Here is a 27,419-nt window from a genome sequence, read left to right as displayed (position 1 = left end):
GAAAAACTAAAGCAACTGATGTAAATTTTTCTTAATAAAATGTATTTTGTCTTTTTCCGGTACATGGTGAACCGTCCGTACTGTCCTGTACTGGGAAACGTATGGTACGAGGCGATCTTCCCTATATTATTGGCATTATACTGTGTTATAGCACGTCATAATCGAAATATGACGTAAAATATAAATTATTTAATTAAATTTGAATACGACCCAAACATGATTCTTATCTTGTAAACGTTCTAAAGTCCGAAATTTATAATAAAATTTTATTTTAAACATTACAAAATAATTCCTATAGAATATATCACCAGATGTCAGGAGTGAAATTCTATAAATATGCAAATTATATTTATGTAATATGAGGTATATGTGTATAAAAATATTCTATGATACATCTTTAGACTTTAAAAATATTTATAGAATTTTTGAGGAATGTAGATGAAATAATATCTATTTAATAATATTGTAAGTGAAGAATTTAATAAAAAATGTAAAAAATGTTATGTACAAATTCCAATTCTTTGTAGTCAAAGAGGAGAAACACTTCTCAGATCGTCCTTATATTGTGTTGTTTTATCCCGTCAATCCAATTCGAATACATCTTTTAACTCTTTATTTTTTTTAGTATACTTTAAGTAGAGCTCAGCAAAGTAAGAGAATTTAGTCTCTTCAGAATCTAAAAAGCTCTGTGCTAAAATATATGAATGGAATTGTTGGCAAAATGGTTCACATTAGCTTTAAGCTCTGAAGCTAGGAAACTAATTAGTTATAAATTTTGCCGGAGGCTGGCACTTCTTCGTGGAAGTTTCTAGAATCAGTATAATAATTAATTTACTAGCTGCAGAGTTTGAAACTAATGTGAATCATTTCACCTCTTGTCTCAATTTACTCCCAACCACTCTACTAATCTTTAAAAAAAAGATATTTTATTGGAAAATAGTTATTCTTATATAATAAAAAGAATAGCTAAAAGCCAAGAAAATAAAATATAATATTATAAAACAATAAATGAAATATAAAAATACCAAACAAATTTGTTACATAATAACATAAAGAATTAGCTCTTAAATATATCCATAAGTATAATTACACATTGAGAAGATTCTGTATATAAAAATAATATTAAAAACATTAATTAAAATTTAAAAATTAACAATAAAAATGAAATTTGAAGATTTGTAATCCTAGCAATGCAGAACAATTTTCAAACGTTTGAAGAGATCGTAAAAGTGCAGTTGAAAAAAAAGAATGTAAAGAGGATTTTAATAGAAATGTAAAAAGAAAATCAAGAAATAAAATGATGAATGATATCAAGAGATTGAAGACACCTGTTAAAATCGGTAACAGGAGTTATACTATCTTTATTCTAAGTATCTAAAGTCCGAAAAATCCACGTAAGAATATTTATTGAATAATTCATAATATAAAAATTGCAAAATAGAAGGTAAAAATCGCTTTTGACAAAAAAAATTCACAAAACAGAAACGTAAATAGCCACGATTTAGAGATAGAGCAGAGCATCAATTGGAATCCATACTGTTTTCTATTTTCGTAATAGGACTATTTCAATTTCAGACGGATCGATAGATTTACCTTTTTTTTCCGAATCGAGAAAAGAAAGGTAAATCGAAAATTGAGAGAGGTTGAAAAGAATCGCGATTGAAATGAAATGAATCTTCTCTTGTTATTTGTTTGTAAAGGAATACAATGATTCTTTGTATCGTGCTTTCGAAAGATTATTTCTCATTGTCAAATTTCATGCTAATATATTACAAATTTTATTATTTTACAAACAAAGGTGTTCAACAACATACCAAGTTTACAATATTTTTAATTAGGATTTTCATTTTTTTAATGTTGATATTGTTAAATTATAATTATTACTATATTTAAAACAATTATGGATAATAAAAATTAATTTTTTTTTCTTCTTATATTATACCCAATATGTATTTTTAATAATCTTTATTACTTTTATTTTGTGCCATTTGTTTGTATAGTGAACACGTGTAACTACAGTATAAATTAAAAGGTAGCGTCACGTATTGTGTTAGTCGAAAAACACGCTTGTTATGTGCAGTGTTTACACGCAATTATTGTAAAAGTAAGTGAAAAAATCAAATGTTTCCGTTTCTAATTTTCAGGATGTTTTATGCATGTTTATATTTATTATAGCCTCGAAAATTTTAAGATTAACAAACAACTTTGGATTTCTTGTATATAATACTTTAGAAGCTTGAATAATGAATCTAACCTGTAATCGGTCAAAAATAACAGAGTAGGCTTTGGTAGAGAACTCATCCATATACCGTTTACCACATCTATAACGATGAGATGATGATTTAGTAGAAAATTATATGTTTTTTTCCGAATCTATTTTTTGGAAAGAACTGTTATTTTTCTCGTTATTATGTTGTTTGATATGATAAAAAACACACCAATTCATTCAGTTTTTAAAAAAATAAACTTTATTCCAAACTCACAACTTCCAGAACTTTTATTTATATAATTTTGATTTACCCTATTTTGTACTGTTTCAGATTAATAGTGATACACGATAAAATTTTAAATTTAGGTTTAATTTTAAATTCATGTTGAAATTAAATAATAATAATAATAATATTTAATTATATCTAAATCTATCGTACTTCTAATAATGAAGGAGTGTAATACAGTCGACCCCGCTATAACACTGTTGATTATTCCGTTTTATATGAATTCCAAGTTGTACAAGTCACTTAGATTTTACAAATACGTGTGCCGGGCCGTGAATGGCTCATGTATTTGTAAAATCTAAGTGACTCGTACAACATGGAATTCATATAACACGGAATTATCTACAGTGTTATAGGGGGATCTACTGTACTCTTTGCAAATTTTCAACATCTTCATTTTGAGCAATGATAAAATTATAAATATAAATTCTTATTTTTATTATTTTGTAAAATTTTTGCAAACATTTTTTATGCAATTAATATAAAACAGTTTATTTAAAAATAAAAGACCGTACAGAACATTTAATCTTTAAAGAAAGTGAAGAAGATTCAGTCAGTTAGCCATTGTAAAAACTAAATTGCTGTTTTATTCAAATTCCGGGTGATTGTAATTAAAGAATACTCTATACAAGATTTTCTAGACTATTGAACACAAGTTGAATACATTGCCTTTAGGTTTTACACTTTCAGAATGGAGCCCACATTGAGCAGTGTCTCCTGCATATTAATATATCTGTATAGTATGTTCTATGTAGAGTGAGTGTCATATAAAAAATGTTTGTTGCTAGCAGCGCCAAAAGTACCATAGTAGTGAGCTTTGGTACAAAGTTTTATTTTTTATAGAAATGCCTTTCGCATGTCTGAAATGCTATCATATAAAGTTTGGTTGGTTTGAACTCAGTTTAATTCACAAGCGTTGTATTTGAAACACAAAAGAAATGACGGTTAACCGACTTTTCGACCATTTTTTTAAAATTCAGAAATGATAGATAAATTACATAGAAGAATAAAAATGATACAAAAATAATAATTTCAGTAAGAAATCCATAAATATATAAGGATTTCGTAAATCTATGATTCTTGAAAATAAATATAAAAATTATATTTATAACTAGAACGTGACATTTGCAAGATTTTTTGTCTAATAAAGTCGACTGTAGCGGTGTAACTAAATGAAAAAATTGAAAGCTAAAAAACCTTTCATTACATTTAAATCGGTTTATCAATTTGTAAAGTTGCATTTTTAAATTAAAGATATTGAAGCTGAAGATGTCACACGTTAAAATCTAAACCAAATTTTAAAAACAAATGATTTTCATACAAAGACTAGAAGTTTAATAACAATGAAAATAAGCTTTATTGTTATTAAATGTTATAAAATAATAGTAAAACGTATTTAACGTATCAGAAACTTTTTCCATACGAAGCGACTATAAAAAAAAAAAGAAAATAGTTAGGCTAATATTCGACAGTCACCGGATCGAATAGAAAATTGCTCGTTAATGTCAAAAAAATGCCAGTTCTTAACGATATGTGTAGAGAAATGGCTACCTCCTTTTGCTTTGAATGAAATGATCTGATCGATAATAACACATCTTTATTCATTGTTTGAGTAGAAAGAAAAGAAAAAAATTATACATTGACGTTAATCGATAAGGCAGAAATGCATCGGATGTCGCGTGACAAATGTCTATCCTTACATTCTTCTGAAAATTGCAAAAACTTTAATTGCCCGTATTTGAAAATCCGGATAAAAGAAAATATGTGAAAAATGCAATCTATTCAATCTGCATAGAAACCGGATCAAAAACTTATTAACTTCTCTTAACAACGTTTAATTAATCAATTATAATTAATAAATATTAAAAATATTTCGATAATTACACAGAAAAAAAAGACAAAAATTTTTGATAATTTATAATTATAAATTTAGATATATAAATATTTATAAATACGAAGTTGGAGAAGAAATTGATAAAATTAAAATCATCTAAGACAAGTTTCAATTTATAGATAAATGGTTTGCTAAATGTTAAAATTCTTCTTTAATAAAATAATATAATAAAAAATATAAAAATCTTATTGAATATTTTATATAATAATCCTTCATCTTATAAAAGAAATGAACAAGACAATACTTCGACTTGGCTATTCCTTCAAAACATATTGAGAATTTTTATACGGTGGTTCTAGATTTATTCCTCTTATTGTCATAAAAATATACTATTTTAATATAATATTAGGTTTTTTGGAGGAAACTATCTGTTTTTTATGTCTTTTTTCTTTCTTTTAGAGGTATTCTGCGACATTCGTGAATGACCACTCGAAATGAAAAGTCTACCATTTTTGTTATAACTTTTTGATAGAGTCATCAGAATACGTTAAATTATAGAGAAAAGTGCGATATATTGAATGAAAAAAGGAAAAAAAATAAGAACTTTTGGCCAACTTGTGGTTGCTGAGTTATGATAAAAAAAGTTTCGAGGCGCAAAGAAAAAAATAAAGTCAGTTTTTGTAGTGCCAAGTCGACATTATCGAACTGAATTGCTGAGTTAGGCAGAGGAACCGAGTTATAGCAAAAGTATTCAGTTGATGTTGAAATCATTTATCGTTGTTTGGAAAATAATAGAATAATGCTAATTTAAATTTGACAAAATTAAATAAATTTATTAAATAATTAGTTATTACTGGCTTAAATAATTGTGCACAAGAACGGTGTTAGATAGATGAAAGTAGAGCCTAGATATCTAAAGCTTAGGGGCAGGAGGTCCCCATTAACTATATACGAACTTCCGGTTTGGATCGGAAGCGACGTGAATTTAATTCAAAAATTTTCTTCTGAATGGAGTTATATAGATGACTAGAATGACTCTTGTTATCAGGATAAGCATGCTGTACACGGGCAATCCACTAATAATTTGAGATGGAGAATCTATATTTTAAAATATAGGAATTATTGGAAAATATTGAGCTTTTAGGAAAAAAAGGAAAGACTAATTAAAAATGTTCTGTTAAAATAAAAGCATACAATGCTATGCAAAAGATTCACAAAAGAAATATCGAGCGTGAAAAAAGTAGAAAAAAGGAAAAGAATGTATACTTGATGCCATATTAAGAAATCCGCATTTACTTTTTTTTAATAAGAAATGCCGGAATTCATACTTGTGACTAATAATACAAAATGTAGTTACAAAACTGTCGTACTGCTCTGCTGTTTTATATTGTTATTTCTATTTTATACTTTTATGAACACAAATTTCTCCACACGTGGAAGAGGTACGAATATGACTTTTTTACCTCTATGCATAAATCCCTTTTCATTCCCCATTCTTTACCTTTTCAAGCTCGATTTTTCAAGAAAACGGTTCATATAATACTTTAAATCAGAGGTTTTCAATCTTGTCTCTAGGGATCCCGAGGTACTCATCGATTTATCTAAGAAATCTTTAAATTACTAGGGATCATTTGGGTTTGTTGGATATCTAACAGACCTAACAGAGGATCAACTCTGTTAGGTCTGAAATCTAATTGCTCATCCTTTGATGTATTATCTATCCTGAAATCTACAGATTATCAATATTTTTACGTCCACAGGATCGAAGAACTTGAATATAAACATTCAATTTACATTCAAAATATTTAATAATCAACTTTTTGCATGCCAAACAACTTTCATGTGTTACTCCTACGGTTTCATAGTTAATACCTATTCTTAACAAGAATTTCCATTTTATCAAACTGTTATATAAATAGAATTTTTACGTAAAAAATTCAAATTTAAATATTCCTATCGTTATTTCTATAGTTTTAACGGCCTAAAATCAATAAAATGTTAAAAAAAACCATATTTATATTCAATTAGTTGGTGTTTTTCTTAATAGAAATGTGTCATTTTAAAATCAATATTATTTTAAAAATAAGATACATTCGTAAATTCTTAAAATATAAAAATAAATATTTCTTCAGCTAAATGGTTTACATCTATAGTACATTAAAACAATATGTTAGCCACGTAGTGGTTTTTATGAATAATTACAACTAATATACATCGATACTAATCACAAACAGAATAGAATTGATTTATTTTAACACTACTTATATTGAGGAAAACCTTAACAGAAAAATAAACTGTGGAATATTGTAAACAAACAAGAAAAGAACAAAAAATTCGAACGTTCATTTGAATGAATTCTGGAAATTCTAGAATTCTATATTCGAACATGTGTACAATTCATAACATCCCAACTACCTTGAAAGATTATTTTTCAACTTAAATACAGTGAAATAATACAATGAATTTAGATACAATGCTGTGCTGACGCGTTACAAATTATAAGGTGGCCATGGGGGCATCATAAATGATGTTACGCTAGAATTCCACATTTTTAACCCGCCTCCTCCTATACCATTTATTGTCACATTGTGACAAATCCCCTCACAAATGATGTCACTTTTGTTGTCACCGTCCTCCCCGGACTCCCGGTTAGTACATTTACGTCGCATTATTACGATGCGACGTAAATGTACTAACCATTGTGTAATGGATATTAACATAAAATGATTAATTTACACAACGCAAGCTCATTCCTTTTCTTATCAATCACTGTTTTCCAAACTTCCGATAGTGCATCCACATTATTTTTATTTATTAGATTACACCTCAAGCTTAAGAGGTAAATACGCATCTGCTGAATTGTTCTTATATTTGCATAAGCATCTTCTTTCTATAATATCCTCATTTATTCCAATAGTATCTTCATTTATTTGTCCAGTGTTTCTCCCACCAGGCTTGTGTTTACATTACTTTTAATCACATCTTGGTCATGCTTACCTATCCTCTCTTAAATTTCTCTTCTACATACCATCTTTCCTGCATTTTTATCCTTTCCGTCTTTATCGCATATACTTCGATTATTGTACTCTTTCAAATCTATATTTTTTTCGTTCCTCAACATGTCGAAAATTATGTTGCGATTTACGAAAACCAGTAGATCTATTTCTTTGTACTGTGCCTCATTACCTGCCTGCACAATATCTTAATTGCTCTCATGTAAACTCTGTAAACGAACACACATTCATTTACTTCTCCATCTTGCTCTGTTTTCTCCCCCAGCTTCATCATTGTCGTTTTCACACTTATTCTTACAAGTTAGTATCTTGTCCAACATTCCTCCTAACTTTTCTATCATTCTATTTAGAATCATCGACCTCTTGAAATTTTGTTTTACTACTTTTCTCTTCATTCAACTCTGCAACTTCACAAAAATACACATACTCTCTTCTAGTTTGTTAAGAAGAAGTATGTGTATTCAATCGATCAGAAATATCCCTTAGTGTTACCCTCCAAACATCACGTTACTGATCTATTAATGATATATGAGCACAAAACACTTCTCCGTTGTAGTCAAGAGCAATTACTGGGATCTGTTTGATCTCCATTTTCTAAGCTTAAATTGTCCTTCTATTAGTGTACTTGATATTTACTTCTGTAATTCAATAGCCTCTTCAATGGAATAACTTCCATTAAGCAAATCATCTATATAAAAAAGTCTTCGTCTATAATTTTGCAATTTTTAATTAGGTTTATTTTCTGTTTCCCTGATTCATCGACACCATAAGCATAGATACGTGCTACGTAATCCTTCTCAGAAGCTTCTCCAAATGCAAAGATGTCAAGAAATTACCCTTGTTGACATTCCTTATTATCCACGAGTATAATTCACAACAGAACGAGACACAATATTTTAAAATTTTGGTCAAAATGTAAATAAACAACAATACTTGCACTTTATTTTAAAATATTAAAATATATCTGTATAATAATCAATAATTCTACAAAAATACCATAAATAATTCTTTTCAAGAAATTATTTCTGCAATAAAAATAGTTATAATATGATTAATACGTATATAATTATCTTTTTTCTACAAAAATATTAAATCAATTAAAGCAATTGTTTTTAGTTATCTTCTTCTTAATATTCGGCAACAGACTTTCATTCTAAAACTATGATTTTAATCTTATTTGGTTACAATTCTTGGAAAAGATTCTCATTCTTATCGACCCATATCTGTCTCAGTATCAATATTAAGTTTTGAAAGTTATTAAAAACATATAGAAAATTAGACAAGCTTAACATTGTTATTTATTATATCGTTCTACTACTAATCTCGTAAATATTACACAGGCATTAGATTCAATAACTCTATTCATTATCTTCTATTCTGCGACGGCCAGATGGTCGAGGCGGTATGGCATCAGCTTACCGCTCTGGAGGACCCGGAATCGAAATCATGTGATCCGTCCCATCCTTCATTACTCTGTCGTCCCCATTGTGGGCCTAACCGAACCCACAATGGTTATAGGGGAAAACAAGCTCTTTTAGTCCACCACAGAACAAAAAGAGATCCGAAGAAACTTAAAACCTGTGTATTTAAATAGGCTAAATAATTATTTTCTTTTATCAAATTAAAATATCTGATTACCTTTTCTTAAATTTTTTATTCTTATTAAGATGCATCAAGACTTCATTTTAAGGAATTGTTTTCCATCGCTTACATTACTCATACTTTTACTGAAATGAGAACTTAGGTTATTGTTTACGTTGATGACTTGGAAATTATTAATTACGATCTACAAATTTTACACGATTTTGTTTAAGTTACTCAATCTTAAAATCTATTTTGTAAAACTCTTTTATTTTATGCTATTTCTTCATATGAATTCACAATTTTCCAACTTTTGGTTATCGATAGTAAAATACTCTCAAACTATTAAGAACTTGGGTGTTATTTTTTTATACAGTTGTAGAATTTTAAATATCATATAAAAATTATTTATTAGTGCAGAATTTTGTAGAGATTAATGTGAGTCCGTTTCTTTAAAAATAATTTTTACAAGTATATCTTTATTTTCCACAGATTTTCAGTGCATTATTAATTGCGTTATTCCAATTTTCCATCAGTATCTCCTTCTTTATTAAAAAAAAAAAAACTATTAGGAAAAATTGATAAAGCCTACATTGTTAAACAAACTATGTCATTTGCCAATCATCTCTAGTAACATCGCTAAAATCCTTTTAGGATTACATATCATTGCAATGGAATTACTTACTTCGATTACCTTTTGATATATAAATACACTTATATCCAAAAATAAGTAAAACCATTAATCTGACCCGTATCCAAGAAACTACTGTTCAGAACAGCGTGAAAGAACATATAAGCAGAACATTTGTTATTCTTTATACAACAAATCACGTTGAAAAAAAACAGCTTAATCTAAATTACGTCAAACCAAAACAATGAGAGAAAAAGTACTCTACATTGTAATAAATCATTTTGCAAAGAAAATAATTAATATGGCGTGCAGTTGCCCCCTGCATGTACACAGCGCTGCAGAGATCTGCCTACCAGGTATTCTGTTATTACAACGCGCTGTTAACGTCAAAACAGAGGTGTATTGAGAGGTAACAATTCTTGGACGTCCAATTTCTGGTTGACGTCCGACATCTATTTTTTAAAATGTGATCCAAAGCCACTCTCTGCACACTCTGCAGCACATTGAAAGTCCTGGATACATAACTTCAACGACTCTACTTCTAACCGTTTAACAATTACTTCTTTTACAAAATAGACTTTATGTGGCATCTTTATGACATTACCACTGTCAGTATCAGATAGTATTGATAAAACAAATCGTCTTCCATGGTTAAACCGCAACAATTTCATGCTATTTCTGTATTTATGGCGACTACATGTTTTGTATAAATTTCTGATTTTACTCTTCTGCTCTGGAAGATCCGGAATAGATTCTAGACTGAGCCAAAAAACTCCATGGATTTTTTCGGAGGTGGTTCGTCTGGATATGTTAAAGCCTCGTCACTCACCACCCAGCCGCCCGATTGTGAGCTTGACGAACCCATAATGATTGTTAAAAAAGGCTTTCTTTAGTGGAAAGACTTAACAATAAAAACGAGCAATTATTTATCGTGATATCGTTATAATACCGGGCTGCAAGTCTTTTACTTATATTTTTAATTTATTTAATGTAAAATATATTCTTTTCACCTCAAATTGATGCTGTAGTGTCTTGCCCCTGTACATCATACTTTTCCTGTAGGGAAGAGAATTGTGTGGTTTTACAGAATAAAACATTAAAAAAGCGTATTAACATACGTTTATTTTATATTTAAAACAAAAAATTAGTGTGAAATATATGTCTGTTTTTCAGAAACTACATTTTCAAATCCGAGCTCTCTCAACACACGATTAAATGATTTTCAAGTTCAAATAGTTTTCTAGCTTTTGTTTTTATGGCATTTATCGATGAGATACTTTTTATAGCAGAGATACCAGGTTGAGAACGGTATAATAATTGTGGAAAGGGAGAATAAAAATAGGAAAGATAGAAAATGTATTAGAGATTGCAGCAAAAATCTCGTCTAAAAGGAAGTCGAGGCTTCAAGAAGTCTGGAAACCCTTATTTTAGTGCATGAAGATGAAGGCCACATCTGTAATTGAAATAGAATTATTGCGCTTTGTTTCTTAACTTTTGAAATTCATTGAAAACAACAGGACCAAATTTCACACTAATTTTGGCCAAAACTCGAAACAGCGTACTCAGGACAGTATTTACATCACATTTTGTTGAGATTTACACAATAGTTTTTTTTTTTACAGAGAGGTATAAACACCTACTCTAATTGTAACCACACTGTATATACGATACAAGCTATACTTTTATTTTCTGTGGTAATGCAGCGTCTTAATTTATATTGATATTTCTTCATATTTTCCCCTCGGTGTAGTCATATTACGATTTTGAGCTGCAAAATTTCGGGTAAATTTCATTAAAATTCTCCCAAAGTGTAGTGAAGCTGTATAAATATTCCTGCTGGAAAATCAACGAAAGAAAAATATTATAGCCTGTATAAACTGTATTTTTCACAGCAAAATCGCAACAATTTTCGATTAGGAATATGTTAGACCAATCATAATGTTTCGTTCGGTAAAAAAAAAAAAATTCAAAGAGATAGATAATATCGTGACATAAATAATCAATGGCATATTATTCTCACTTGTGCCGCCATCTAGTAATGACAAAAAACAACTTTTTTTTTGTCAAATTTAATATTACAGAAATTCTATTATGAATTCAGCTAGAAAATTAGTATTATGTTAAAATTCAGAAATTGCCAATTTAAAAAATAAAATTAATATAACTGTTTTAAACTTTCAAACAAATTTTTGTAACAGAAACATTTTAAAATTATGAAAAACAAAACAAAAATTATAATAAAAATGCGATATAAACCTAAAACAAAACAAAAACTAAATTTTTAATTACTTGCTTTAGAGCAAATAATTAAAAATTACATAGACAAAATTTCGTACTGAAAAGTCCATATATATAAAGGTCCGTGTATCCTATACAAAATCTCGTCGTGAAAAAATAAATTGAATGAGCGATTATTTATGGTGACATTGCCACAATGCCTGGGTAATTTTTACTCATATTTTTAATGTATTTCATTTAAAATATATGTTTTCTATCTCAAATTTGTAATGTCTTTCCCCTGTACATCATAACAACAGAGTGATGCCGGTCGTCTATATATCTCCATTCGGGGGGATTTTTGAATTGAATTCACGTGATTCCGGTCAGAACTGGAAGTTCGTATATAGTTAATCGGAACTTCCTGCCATAAGCTTTCCATATCTGGTTTTTACTTTCATCTATCTAACACCGTTCTTAACATTAAGGAAGGACAAACAGACAGCGACAGTGGAAATTTATATGTCTACAAGTTTTTCAAATTGCAGCCCAATGGACACGTTACCTAATAAAGCGACTTTAATACAACTGGTAAAGCAAATCAATGACAACTCATTTCAAATAAATACAGAACCAGACCTCGTGTGAGAAGCACTACAGTTGATCAACGCCTTTAAATTTTATATATTCAGAATGATACCGCATTGAGCAATATCTTCTGTATTGATAAAGTTTCTGCATATCGTACAAAAATTCTATGTTGTTTGCAGCATCGAAGGGTCATAATGGAGAATTTCTATACTATTCTTTGAAATGGGTTATGTCATTGGTTTGCTTATCCAGCTGCATTAAAGCCGCTTCACTAAGCAACGCACTCTCTATCTTTATTATTATTAACACAGGGTCTTCGTTATTAACTTCAGGATCTTCGGTAGCTCATCATCGCCACTGTGAAGACATGCAGCAGCGTACATAGCTTAAAATTGTCTGCCGTCTTGATGTTGTCATTGTAATCGTTAAGGTTATAAAAAGGTTAATATAAAATCTTTGATAAACTTATATCTTTAACTGTTAATTTTATATTGTCAAAACAAATTGGGTATTTTCAACATTTTAATTTTATTTTTGTCTTTGTTATTTTTTCATAATGATCATGCAGCAATCATTAATTAAGTGATTTGAATAACCTCTTCAACAACTGATTAAATGAGTTAATATCAGCAAATGTCATTAAAGTCTTAATTTCTTCAATAACTAAACTAAAGAAATATTTAATTTTTTATATACATTATAGCAAAAATACATTCCAGAAGTTTCCTTTAATTGATTTTTGATTGAAGTATAAATTTGTTAATAAGACTTTTTGTTAACATACATTAGTTGAATTAATACAGTTAATAATACTTTTAAGAATCACATGTTGTTTTTAAAATATTTTGAAAGAATTCTTACAGAAAATAAATTATTCTTAATGAAAAAAGTATTTTAAATTTTCAGAATTTCTATTTTTTAAGTTTGTATAACATCGTTAACAATTGATACAAGTATATCAACAACTTATTGACCTACAAATTAATTCAAATTCAATCCATTTCAAAAATATGAAAATAATTAATCAGATATAATTCGTGTGTCACAATAACCAACTTCTAGAACAATGACTTCAAGACTATTAGTGTCACCAATGGTCGAGTGGATAACATCAGCAAACACTGGTATTGTTTACTACTCACTTGGTCGCCGGTTCGCTGACCACATGGAGTTTTCCGAATTTTCTTCACGTGTCTATCATAGGGGCCAGTCTCCTATAGAAGGTTTCCCGGAATATAATTGGCAAATCGCCCAAGCGTTGCCTTGCCATATTCCATCAAACCAACCAAAATTATTGTAATCTAACCAAAACTCCTCTCCAAACTTAAAAATGCACGAGGATCCTTACTTAAAGATATATATTGTATGTGTGTTTGTATATAAACATTATATTTTCTATTCGTTTTTTTGTCATAAATTCAATGAAGGGGGACCTCCGGGATTCTTACGTGTTTAATTTTATAACAAAATTTTTATTTTCTTAAATGAAACTTGTAATTACTGTACTATTGTTTAAGACTATCAAGAAACTCCAATGTATGGAGAACTGTCTACATATAAATAATTATATCTCAAAACAGGAATTTAAGTTATTAGAAGAGAACGTGTCTCTTGATGAATGTACTTGGAATATGATTTATCTCACTTTATCACTTTCCGGACATCCAGTAGTTCTATTTACATGTTATTATTATTATAATCTATCATTAACTAAACAAAATGAATTGACCTAATTTTAAGTTTAATTGAGTCTACGTTAATTTAAAAAAATTAAATAAAGATAATGGAGTCTACTGAAAAGAAAAAAAATCACTTCTGTATATCGCAATAATTACGTTTTTAAACTGCTGTTTTGTGTATGTTTCAAGAATATTTAAGAATAATATGAAATCATTAAAAATTCTGTTAGAATTATAAATATGTTTTTTATCTTTTCTCTCTGAATTCGATCGTTTTTTGGGTCATCAAGCTGTTAATTTTCACTAGGCAATTGATAAATTTTAATGAAGTTTGTCAAGGCATGTGGAAGACTTACCACATTTCTTTCTATTTATTAATTTATGTTTTATTTTCCACTCATAAAGTTACGGATCAGTACAACTGACTGCTTTGTATGACTTGCTTCTTACAAGCAATTCTACTTATATGAATGAAACTGTAGCAGTAATGTGATAAATGAACGTGACACTGACGATCTGCCAATAGGAGATTCCTCTCCGAAAGACTTTCTGTGAAAAATTGGCATCTATTTAGGTGTTAGGCTTGTGAAGAAAACACGAAAAACTCCACGTGGCCAAAGGCCAGATGGCCGGTCCACGTTAAGAATCTACCGATCTAGGAATATCGGGAAAAATCCGAAGGTATCGGAGATCCTTGGAATTTTTCGAAGAAAAGATTAGAATGAAGAAACAAAATTTGGCATGGTAGCTTGTGTAAAGGGCCACTGAAGCTATTAAATTTTAGTGGTTAATGGTCGAGGGATGGGGGAGTAGACAAAGGTCGAGTAGAGTCGGACTTACCGTATATTTCCGCAGATAACACGATAGTTAAATCATAAAAACGGCCCCCAAAATCCCCCAAAAACCATTATAAAAAACGGACAAACCGTAATTATTTACTAGTAGAGAGTAGGGTATGACTTACTATTGCAATATCAGCAGAAATAAGAAAACCAGAAATAGTGCAACCAATGCTTAACCATAGGCATGCAAAAAGTGTGATATATCTCACCTATATACTTATTTCTATAAATAAAGGCTCGTTTCAAGCAAGAGAACAAAATAAATAATCATCAGTGGAACATTTAGAACAGATTTAGTATGTTCCTTGAATGTCCAAAGATCTGTGTGTTGAATCATCATCAGTATACCTAATATAGATTCAAGATAGAAGTCATTTTAAAGAATAAATAAATGATTTTCATTAATAAACCCTTCCTCCTTAGATAATATTTCTCCTAAATAATATCACTATAATGTACTTAAATTATTTCAAGAGATTTTTCGACGTTAATTCCTCTCTGCAAATTACTAACAGAATTCCTCTTTTAAGTGAAAAATCGTCCGTGAATGTCAAAATACTACCCCTAACTACACGAATTTAGTAGCATTAGAATTTCTTATGTGTTTAATTAAGTAATTCAAACAATAATTGAAGAATACAATTTTGATAAACTTCTTTTTTAATAAAAAGATTTGTTTTACTTTTAACGGTTTGCAGAAAAGTCAGAAGAAAACTGTAGCACATTTACATTAAAATATTAGGGTAACTTTACAAAATTCTCTCTCAACGATTTTCCACAACAGTTCCACAATAGTCCACAATAGTTCAGATGGTACAATATTAAATACTTCAAAAAAATTCTATGTTTTCTACTAATACATCTAACCATTAACACAGACAAATGCGAAAGCATGATGGTAGGAACGCGCCACTTGTCAGGAAGATTACTCTTCAAATAGGTACTCACAGAATAAAACAAACAACGGAAATTAAATATTTAGGTGTTATTCTTGACGAGAGACTTAACTTCACACTCCACATCAAATACATCACGCTAAAAGACAAAGCTAAAAGACTACCAAAGCCCTCATTAGTATAGCTAGGAACACATGGGGCCTTGGCCTTATGTGTTCCTAGGCTTATTTACAGGGGTGCAATTCAGCCAGCACTCCTCTATGCCGTAAAGGTCTGGGGCCCTGTGGAGAGCTGCAATCCTTTGAACAGATAACAGTTTTTTACAGTTATCTGTTCAAAGGATTGCAGCTCTCCACATTTGTAAGGTTTATAAGACCGCATCCACTAGTGCCCTTTTGGTAATGTCAGGATTGACTCCTATCGACTTAGAAATTAAACACATTATTTGGCAGGAAAATCTCGTCACCTTACCCTGGTAAGATTATAGCGACTCGGATGTCGACAAAATGATTAGAGTAGGTAAGATTCTCCTTGATCGATAATATCGATGATACCAGGGTAATCACCAGGTACATCGACAAAAATACCCCTCCGATCAGCTTGCCCCTGACGTTTACTTCGAAGATCCAGATGATCGTCCCATGTTTAGGATTTACACTGACAGTTTCAAGATGGGTGACGAAGTTGGTGCCGCTTTTGTACTTTACTCTGACTTAGGCCACGAGCTTCGTAACGCTTCCTTCTGTCTGGGTACACACTGCTCAATAGCACAGGCTTTTGAGCAGCACTTTAGCGATTTATATAAGCTTAATTCACATTAAGCTTAGGAAGGACAAAAGACACTACTTACACTATCGTATTTATTCTGACAGTAGGGTAGCTTTACACGGGATTGTGAAAGTATAATAGCCGATTAATTAAAACTTGTTCATTTTATACATCACATTCTCAGACACTTAGACAACAACATTAGAATAGATTTCCAATGGGTTCCGGGTCGTGCGGGGTTCTCGGCAACGATATCCCTGACCGTCTTGGCAAACAAGCTGCAAAGTCACCAGTCACTGGTACTTTCAGTTACATTCCTACCTGGACATCAACAATCACGACAAGAGGCAAATCTTCATTCTCTGGCAAGACAGCTGGGACAGTGACACCACTGGTGGGCTCACCTACACTTTCATCCCCAAGGTTGACACTACTGCGATTCTTCGCCACTTTTACCCTAGTTACACACTCACTCAGCTACGTACAGTACTTACAGGACACAGCAGCTTTAAGAAATTCTTGCACAGATTTAACCTTGGGACAGTCATAATGCGATTGTGGTATTCAGAAGAATCAAACACCACTTCACTTAGGTTTTCGCTGCAATAGGTGCAGTCACTTTTAGGGATAGTGTAATGAGAGCTGCTATTCTTGAAATGTACAACTGGCTTTGCAACCTGCACCATCATCTACTCGCATTCATATCCCTTTGCGGGGCTCTTGAGAGCACTCACCCCGGGACATGGATGACAATTAGTTTTCTCTTGCTTTGTTTCAACTGTTGGAATATAGCTGCCTTTCAACTTTGTATTTTAATTCTTAATTTTTGTCTTCTTTTTCAGTCTAAATTTGACTACTTCTAGTTGTAAGTTAGATTAGGGACTCTGTCTTTCTGACATTAAACTTGTTTGGATACTTTGAATTTTATGAAATAACTGAAGGTAAAACATTGCAAAAATTGTGAAAAAAAATGTATGTACAATAGCATAAACTTGTTTTCAATATTTTAAGATAAGTAAATGTGAACTAACATATATTATGATAATAAATTTGATAGCAAAATTATATTTTAAGTAAAGATAAAACATTTACTCGATAAATTAAGGATGAATGTTGTTAGTCTATAACAAAATAATGTCGCGTCATATATTGATTATAGTGTTGCTTTTCATGATTTATGGAAAAGGAACACAGTTAAAATGGGATTGTCCACGAAGGATTGATGTTCCAGAAAAATGTACGTGTGAATGGAGAGGACCCTTAAGGATAGAATGCAAAGATTTAATGAACGAAAGAGAATTAAAATCAATTATGAAATTTTTTTCCGATTATAATGTAAATCAAATTAAAATAGAGGACTCCGTTCTGATGTATTTACCCAAACAATTATTTGTGGATTTCAAATTACAAATTATCCAAATATTTAATACTGAAATTTTAGGTCTTGAATCAGATAATGGATCAGAAATGTTTAGTGGATTGGAAAATAGTTTAATTGCTTTTTACTTGCAAAATGTTACAGGACTTCCATCTTGGAGATGGACGGCATTTTCAACTTTAAAAGGACTTAAATGGTTTTCAATTAAGAATAGTGACTTAATTAATGTCAGGGAAGAGTTTTCTTCTGTTTCTCCTCTCTCTATACACGATATTAAAATGGAAGATAATGAAATTAAATATGTAAGTAATTATTCTTTCAAAAATCATGAAAAATTAATGTATTTAAGTATGGATAGAAATAAAATTGAATCGATTTATCGAGATGTATTGCCAAATCCTGCTATAAACTTAAAAGCTGTTTCATTCAGGTAAATATATATTTGTTTTCGATTGAATATAGTACTTAAAATTAAATATTCTTCATACTTTTCAGAGGAAACAGAATATCCGTTATTCCGGATGACTTTTTTAATAATATGCCTGCTTTAGAAAATGTCTGGTTGAATGAAAACAAAATTAAATTTTTTTCGATGAATACTTTCCACGTAATGGAACAAGGGCAACGATTTCTTGTTGATTTAAGAGGTAACTTGGAAATATAATTTGACGTTTAGAAATAATTAATGATGAATTATTCACTTATAAAGTTTACGACAGATTATTTTGTTGAGCTTAAGAGAAACTCACTCTTATCATAATTATTGGAATATATCAGAGGATATAGCTGAATAGTCTGGAGTTATATATTCCAGAGTATAGAAGGGAGAGAGAACTAGAGGGTGGTCACATTATATATCTAGCATGGGGTCGAACTTAATGAAGATTTTACTTAAGAAACTACATTTTCAAATCCGAGCTCTCTCAACACACGATTAAATGATTTTCAAGTTCAAATAGTTTTCTAGCTTTTGTTTTTATGGCATTTATCGATGAGATACTTTTTATAGCAGAGATACCAGGTTGAGAACGGTATAATAATTGTGGAAAGGGAGAATAAAAATAGGAAAGATAGAAAATGTNTATAAGAAATTTCAAATAATGTTCGAATTACTCTATAAATATTTGTGATAAATACCTTGTATATATATATACAGAAAAATATCTCACGGTATATATCATTTGAAAGAAAGAAAACTTTCGTAACGTATGAAACATTTTTAAATTTTTGAAGATATCGGGATTACAGGATGACATTCCAATAATATTACAGAAATATGCTCTCTCTTAAACTATGTTTTAATTCACCACACAAACCTGAAATTTCAATCCTAATGTTAAACCCTAAAGGACGATTGAAATCCTAAAATCGTATTATTAAATATTGGAAGGATCGGTAAAAAAATTCTTTGGTGAATTTACAAGAAACGAATCACGTATTTATAATATTTCTGTTTGTAATGGACGAATATATCTAATACAGTACATAAATAATACAAATAATATTTCTGTCATACGTAGTTAATAAATACAGTAAGCTATTTTCTCTGGAATTCATAAAAATTCTTGCAAGTTAAATGAAGAGGCTTATTGATTCTACAAAAACAATTTGGAAAATCATTTTTAGGGACATTCTGGCTTCAAATTGCAACCATTAGCTTCACAACTTCAAGTGGAAACAAAAAAATAGTTTCATTGAATTTATGTCTTACAAACTTACAATCATATAGAAGAACTTATCTTGATTATAGGATATTTAATTCTCGGTGGACTTTAGTTACTAGTGCAAAACTATCACCGATTACTTATCGTTAGGTCTATTATCTTATCATCAAACCGGAAAACTTTTATCTACCAGAAAAGAACATTTATCATATGTCTCTAATATCTAATTGATATAATGCTATTTTTAATTTTATGATGTTAGCCATTGAATTTTTCAAGTAATAATAAATTTATCGAATTATTTATACGACAAGTAAATCAATAAAATTTTTCATACCCTCTTACAAATCAAATAAACTTGTTTTCCATATTCATTCCTTCTTCATCAATTACTGTTACTTTCCTGGCTGTTATGTATACATAACATGGGAAAGTATTAGAATCCTGTATATGAAATATATGAATGTGAAGTAATTTATTTATTTATTATAATTAATAATATAAAAGTTATTTTCTAAATAAAATCTCATAACAGCCGGGAAAGTTACGCAAATCGTAGCTAGACTTTTTTGTTTATGTTTTAATTATTTTCATTACAAAATAGAATAAGAGAAACTTATTTTTATTAGCCTTTTGATTTAAATTTTTAAAACGCTTTCCTCCATTTTGGTTCTTAATTTCTATAAGGGGTGGAAAGTCTTCCTGTATGTTATTTCATGCCCTGATCTATAATGATCAGTTAGTGAGGGAGGAAACATTCTATAAAATTCTAATTTTTGTAGAATTAATCAATTGGATAAATACAAAATTTCTTGATGATCATAATGATCTTACACTAAGGAATATAGATACGTCTATCGTTATTGGAATAGCGATAAATTTATCTGAATTCCTCAGAATTACTTAAATTGAGATATCAATAAAAGTTTTGAATGCTTTTGATATATTTTTTTATGTAAAAACATTTAAGAATCGATTCTATATACGAAATTCTTAACATTAAAATCTTTGAATGTACTTTCGCGCTATTGTTGTTCCAATAAAAACATAAAAATGAATAGCTGATTCGTATCATGCAATGACATATTTTATTTAATATTATTTTTGTTATACTTTACAAACATAATATCGATGTTGTAATTATTGGAATATAGAAATTTACTTTACTCAAACAAATTTTTGGATCGAAATTGTCATTAAAATTCTATTAATAATCTAAAAGCTAAAGTCGGATTTGCACGTATGTTAGACAGATTACAGCTTAGTGCCTCGAGTTATGAAGCTAGGGTCTTAGGATCTTAGTTTTTTATACGTATTATTTGTTGGAGGGGAAGGGCCTGTTATAGCTTAGGGACACAATAAGTTTAAGACGTTTTAACCTAAAATTTCAAAAACAATCTCATAAAAACATGTTAGATTCATGTAGTTGACAATAGTTCTAAAATGAATGAAATGAATAGAGTAAAATTAAACAACCAAAAACTGAAAATAAGACCTTTAATTTTTATATTTTATTGATTTTTTAAATAAAATAAATTAAATTTCCAATAAAACCAACCGTAATCCTATAAAATATAACGTTAAAACACAAATAATTACTTAAGGCAGATTTATGTAGTTATAAAATTAGAAATAATAATATTATTATTATTATTATTGTAATTAATATTTAGAGGTAAGAGGTAATAAAATAAAATATATTATTTTGAAAATTTAAGTAAATCTTTTCTTATCGAATATACAAAAGTAATCCATCATTATAGCTCTAAAGACATTCGATTATTCAAATTGATTTCATGAAAATTCTTTCAGATAATCGAAGCTCTTCTAAAATATTGATACGAAAAGCTTATCTGACGTCTTTTAGGTAATAAAATTTCACAATAATGCGTAGCCAGCTGTTGTATACTTTAAGTACAGCAGATTTAATGTACTACATATTTATTCTATCAAAGCAATGATGTTTTACTGGTATACGACGCCATTTCTCCATTTTATATCAAGAAAAACTTTAATATTAATCTAATTTTTTATTCCTAAAGTAGCTAATTTGATAATATATTTAATATTAAAATCATTATTTTTAATTTCCCATCGTTTTAGTGTAATTAAACTAAATTTAGAAGTAATTTTTTCACTTAAATTTTCTGCATTTTATGTCTAAAAGTATTTAAATTATTATTTCTAATTTAATAATAATAATAATTTATAAATATTAATTATAACATTTGCACTATTTTTAACATTTAAGACAATATATTTAATATTAAAATCATTATTTTTAATTTCCCATCGTTTTAGTGTAATTAAACTAAATTTAGAAGTAATTTTTTCACTTAAATTTTCTGCATTTTATGTCTAAAAGTATTTAAATTATTATTTCTAATTTAATAATAATAATAATTTATAAATATTAATTATAACATTTGCACTATTTTTAACATTTAAGACTTGTTGTGTCATTAAGCTGTAACATATGACAGGCCTTCCTTTTCCAACGAATATACATTACATATAAAAATGCGAGGCCCTAAGTTATAGCCTCCTAACTCGAGGCACTAAATTGCAGTTTATTTAGCTTATGGGCTAATCCATTTATAATTAATAGCATACAAATATGATATAATGATTGATTTTAGTAGCTCAGCCTTGATTTTGTTCTAGTACAGTATAACACTTGGCACCAGCATGGTTAGCTCTTAAAGGGGTGCAATCATACTTCTAGATTTTCTATTGCTGACAGAAGTTTTATTTCTTTAAAATAATGTATATATTTTAATATTTTTATAATTACTTTCCTAATTTTTTTTTCTATTAAATTTCTAAATTTAATTTCTAATACAATTGTAATTTTCTTTATAATTGAAACTTTTTGAAGTTATCTTATATTTTCGACATCAGATGGCGCCAGATATACATTACCTATTTTAAATCTGAAATTAAGGATTTTAAAAAAGTTATTGTTTAATACGTAAATATTAAAAAATATTTTTAATATAATTGATATAAAAATATTAGAACTATTAAAATATTTTAAAAAATTATATAAATAACGAAAAAATAAATTTAACGTATTTATTCATACTGTATTTGAAATTTATATCATTAAAAATATTTTTTGTAATATAATTTTAGTGATATTTCTGATAATTACATCTATAAATTACTATATTTAATAAAAACCAGATTTAATAGAAATTTCCCAAAAATGCTCAGAAGTCAACTATTGATTTTTGTTCATTTTATAATAAAAATTTTGAACAAATTCATATTACATCATGTGAATTTTCTATTTTAAAGTTTCTTTAAACTATCAAAATCTCGTTACGAAACATTTAAATTTGTACTGAATTTTATATCAAAGTTTATACAAAAACAACGAAATGGAGTGTGACGTCATTTATGATTTCGATTTTGTTTTTAAAAATGTTATTTAATAGCAATTTTAAACTTTTAACCTTTTAAAATTTCATAGAAAACACATAAATATTTAAATATTTAATAAAGAATAAATCTTAAATATTTATTTAATTAAGAATTTATTGATATTTTCTTAGAGGCATCTGTCCCTTGAATGTATTAAATGCTGAAAGTATATTTTTTTCCTAGGGGTGTTTCTATAGATATTTCTTCTCCAAACGAAAAAATTTAAGTATTTTTTACAGTTAAAATAATACAAAAAAGAGGAGAAAAAAATGGTGTCCACGCTTCTTAAATTTCTAGCAGCGAAGAAAGGCAAACTTTCTAACTAAAAGCTGTAATCTTTTGTTAATTTGAACCTTTAACTTCTGTAATTTATGAAGAGTTGATAAGAGTTATTAGACAAAATGCTGTAGGATAGGAAAATAAAATAATGTCAAGCTCAGAAGAAACCAAGTATCTATTTTTAAATGGAATAAATTCGTCTTCAGTTATTTTGGACTATGCTTTGTGCCAAATGCCACAAGAATTGTTATTTAAAAAATCTTCTAAGTTGAATAATAACTAACGTTGTAAAAAACGGATATGACTAAAGATAAGTGAATAAACTGATTTTTTTTTTGCCAAGTTTTATATCGGAAATAACGATTTTCAGATTTCTATAAGTAGGTTATTAGCGAGTTGTGGCAATAAGAACTTACAATAGAGCTTACAAGCTTATGATCACTATTGATTGGATGTTGCCTTAGTGGTAATGCTGATGATATCCTTGGACAATAATAGTTGTTTGCAGTTCTTTGTTTCCTGAGTGAAAGACTAATACCGATGTAATTGATAGATAAGAAAAAAAATTTTTTTGATAAATTCCCTTTTCCTAAATAAAAGTTAAGTATTATTTCAAAAAAATATTTTACAAATATTTAAAAAAAAAACTGTAGATTTACACTCAGTGACACATTATACTAAAGACAGAATGGATATTTGTCTAAGGACCAAGAGAATCCTTACAGTTGGTTACTCTAAGAAGCCCGAAATAAGTTTTAATGCATTCAAAATAAAATAAAATAAAAAATTGTTTTTCAAGTATAATTTATTAAAAGATATATTTAAGTTTAGATTATGTGATGACGGCCTAAAAATTAATTTTGTTTAGGGCCCTCGAGATCCACTACCTATTAAAGTTGAAAAAACGTATAAAGACTATATAATTTAATAAAATGTAAATTAGCACAGTCTTCATGACACTAATTACAAATTAAAAATCTAAATTTAGGTTTGTGTAATTTACAAAAAAGTATATGTAAAAAAAAAACTTTAAAAACTTATTATCACTTATGTGAATAAGAATATAATTGTTTATCACTTAGAAGAATAAGTGGCCCTTTGGCAATGTTATATTATGTCACATAACCACCAGAGATATTTAGAAGCAAAGATAAGATAAGGGATCGCTGTGTAGAGACCACAGATGCGTTGTTTTATCGCCTCAGTCGGTTCCACCTGCCGAACTTATCTCTTCTCTGTCTTTCACAAATGTTAACTATAGAACACTACATCCCAGGGGCTCTTATACATATGCGATTATTATTGTTGTATACTACTAACTAAGGTATATTTCAACAACTTTACTATTATCAAAATCGACTAGAAAACGTAATTCGACTTTAAACATTTAAATATAGATTTAAAAAATACATATATGTATAGCAATATAAATTCAATTCTTCATCGATTTGAAGTTAATAACATTATATAGAAAGTGGATTTAATTCTGTAAATGGATATTCAAAAAATAATAATAATAATAAACTTTTTATAAAATTCTACAATAGACCTATTAAAAACTTTGAAAGTTTATTAAATTTTTATTTTATTTTTACTTTAAAAAAAACTTCAATTTAGTTACAATGTGATCTTATTATATGAATATAAAAAAAATAGAAATATTCTAAAAGTATATAAGGTAAAAAATTATATTTTATTATCTCTCATCATTAAGGAACGATTTTTTTTTCGTTACTTTCTTCCTGTTGTTCTTCCTTTTCTTTTTAGTTTTTATTAAAGAGAACTGAAAGTAAATAAATGCGATGAATAGAACACAGCTTGTTGGGATATAACGAATGAATGAGAGAAAATAACATCGACTACATGAAGACAGAAAAATCTAATTAGGTGAAGAAAGACGAGAAGGAAATGAATTTGAACCTGTTTGCTCTGTTATTACACGTTTAATTAATACGAAAGTAAAGAAAACTTCCGAGAAGACAGCTTATCGGTTTACATAAAGTCAGAAAACTTTTCATTTAAAGAGGATTATAATATCTTAATTTTTAAAGCGTTACGGACAGACAATTTTTACGCTATTCTAAAGCGGAGGAAACTTCGAGTTTAAGAATAATTTTAATATATTAAAACTAATTAATTTATTTTAAAATGTTGTGTCGTACAATAAATTATATATCAAAAATTAATATATAATAAATTGAATTTAAATACAATTAAATCTTATAAATATTAATTAGATTTAAAGTTAACATAATCTCTTCTAATTAAACGGTAAAGTTGAATGGCTTCGTCGTTTGTTAAAAATATTTAATATCTAAATATATTTTTTTATTATTAAAATGTAATTAATAACTTTTAAAATGTTTTAAAATTGAATTTTTTTATTAAATTTTTAATCTTTTTTTTTCTATATTTTTCGAGTTTTCGCTTCCTTATTAAAGCTAATGTCAATTTTATTTAATTATGTTTAAAAAATAAATTAAAAATAATTAATTAAGCATAACATTTATTTATTATTTCGAAAAGAAAGTAATTATAATTATAATTACGAAGAAATAATTATTTATTCTTTTTAATTAATTGTTAAAAGATATAAATTCTTTGTATGCAGATAAAAATCGTCATTAAATTAATGTTTTCATAAATTATAATGGAAAATTTTCTTTTATTTTTTTTACAGCTTAAAAAACGCTGCAGTAACTGATCTTTCTGTCAGTTGTAAAAATTCTACAAAATATTTTAATTATTTAAATTAATTTTATATAAAATTAAAATGAAAATATCTCTTATATAAACAATAATTTTATTTATTCGATTCTTAATTAACAGTTCATTAATTAATATATATATTTTTTATACCCTAAAATGATAACAAACTTTGATATTTGTTAATATATTTATGGTTAATTAGGTTTAAATTATTATAATTTACCCAAAATTATCATAAGATTTTTTAAAAAATAGTTGTTTTCAAGTCTTTATACAAGATGATTTCCAGCTTGTAAATGAGGTCTCCAATATGAAAAAAAAATTTCATATTTAAATAAATTAACTTCTTCTTTTACACTGTAAAAACTCTTATCACGTAGCCATTATCGTACATATTAGAATTATTATCCACGAATATGATGAACTGTGCCTTTCAGCTTGGCTTCTTAGTTCCGCTGGTGGGCAAGCTTCGTTTCTCTTGATGTAAGCTTCCATCCTCGTATGGCAGTTATCTTTCTCGGGTCCTATACATGCAGCATAAGCCATGGCATGTGGTATATAAGTTTGTTCGAATACACCTCTAAATAAATGAGACATTGGTCCGTGAGCGTAAACTGGTACATCTTCACCACCGTGANATATATATATATTGACGTAAAAACATAAAAATTTTATGGAATTACCTGTATTGATTCCCGTTATATTTTCTCTACCGTTAGGATGGTTCCTATTGTATCCTGGACCGTTCGAATACAGTAATGTTGTGTATGGCATACCATCGATATCGGATATTTTATCATCTGTACCTTTTATTAAATTAAATTTTTATTAAATTAATAGAGTAATTATTTATTAAAATATATTTATCTTATTAATTTCAATACTACCAAAAATTGGATTGCCTCTTTTAGGATAACCTCCAAAGGTGAAGACGTGGGAATGATCGGAAGTGACGACAATTAAAGTATCTTCCGGTTTACTCATCTGTAGAGCAGTTACAACTGCATCTTCAAAAGCTAATGTATCTATTAAAGCCCTCTTTGCATTGTTAAAATGATGAGAATGATCAATTCTTCCACCTAAAATGATCAATGTTAAGTGATTTTTTTATAATTAAACTGATTAATTATTGGTTTATTCTTAATTATATTCACCTTCAACCATAAGAAAATAACCGTGGGGATTTTTTCTTAATATTTCTAAAGCTTTTTTAGTCATATTGGCTAACGAAGGTTCGCCATTTGGACCGTTTTCTCTGTCCGACTCGTAGGAAAGATGGCCATGCTCAAAGAGGCCTAAAAATTAAAAATATTTATACATTTAAAAAGCGAATTGTTATATTCCTTTAGGGCCTATCACAGAAAAGGTTAGCATGGACGTTTGGCCTGATCCTAGCTTTTAAGGGGGCCTCAAAA

The 27,419-nt window shown here is 28.5% G+C and overlaps 2 protein-coding genes across 2 annotated transcripts; one reads left to right on the top strand and one right to left on the bottom strand.

The window, feature by feature from the left end:
- The first annotated feature begins 17,659 nt into the window (after nt 1-17,659).
- Nucleotides 17,660-18,590, top strand: LOC111629709 (chaoptin-like). Its single transcript, XM_023373602.1, has 2 exons — nt 17,660-18,356; nt 18,422-18,590. The coding sequence occupies exons 1-2, from the start codon at nt 17,683-17,685 to the stop codon at nt 18,588-18,590; spliced, it is 843 nt and encodes a 280-aa protein (XP_023229370.1). The 5' UTR covers nt 17,660-17,682.
- A 7,496-nt stretch (nt 18,591-26,086) lies between these two features.
- On the bottom strand, nt 26,087-27,404 carry LOC111629704 (alkaline phosphatase, tissue-nonspecific isozyme-like). The gene is made up of 3 exons (XM_023373598.1): nt 27,159-27,404; nt 26,892-27,083; nt 26,087-26,810 (listed from the first exon to the last, which is right to left on the bottom strand). The coding sequence occupies exons 1-3, from the start codon at nt 27,220-27,222 to the stop codon at nt 26,377-26,379; spliced, it is 690 nt and encodes a 229-aa protein (XP_023229366.1). The 5' UTR covers nt 27,223-27,404; the 3' UTR covers nt 26,087-26,376.
- Between the last annotated feature and the right edge of the window lie 15 nt (nt 27,405-27,419).

Source organism: Centruroides sculpturatus, unplaced genomic scaffold, assembly GCF_000671375.1.
Source record: "Centruroides sculpturatus isolate CEXI.00-Female unplaced genomic scaffold, Cexi_2.0 scaffold460, whole genome shotgun sequence".
In the NCBI taxonomy this organism is placed as follows: domain Eukaryota; kingdom Metazoa; phylum Arthropoda; class Arachnida; order Scorpiones; family Buthidae; genus Centruroides; species Centruroides sculpturatus.
The sequence above is the reverse complement of the archived record's forward strand: the minus strand, read 5'-3'. Positions and strand labels throughout refer to the sequence as shown.

Excerpts from the sequence above, each read along its gene's own strand:
- LOC111629709 (XM_023373602.1), top strand. The coding sequence starts at position 17,683 with ATGTCGCGTCATATATTGATTATAGTGTTGCTTTTCATGATTTATGGA. Across the intron at positions 18,357-18,421 it reads TTAAAAGCTGTTTCATTCAG|AGGAAACAGAATATCCGTTA; the intron begins GTAAATATATAT and ends CATACTTTTCAG.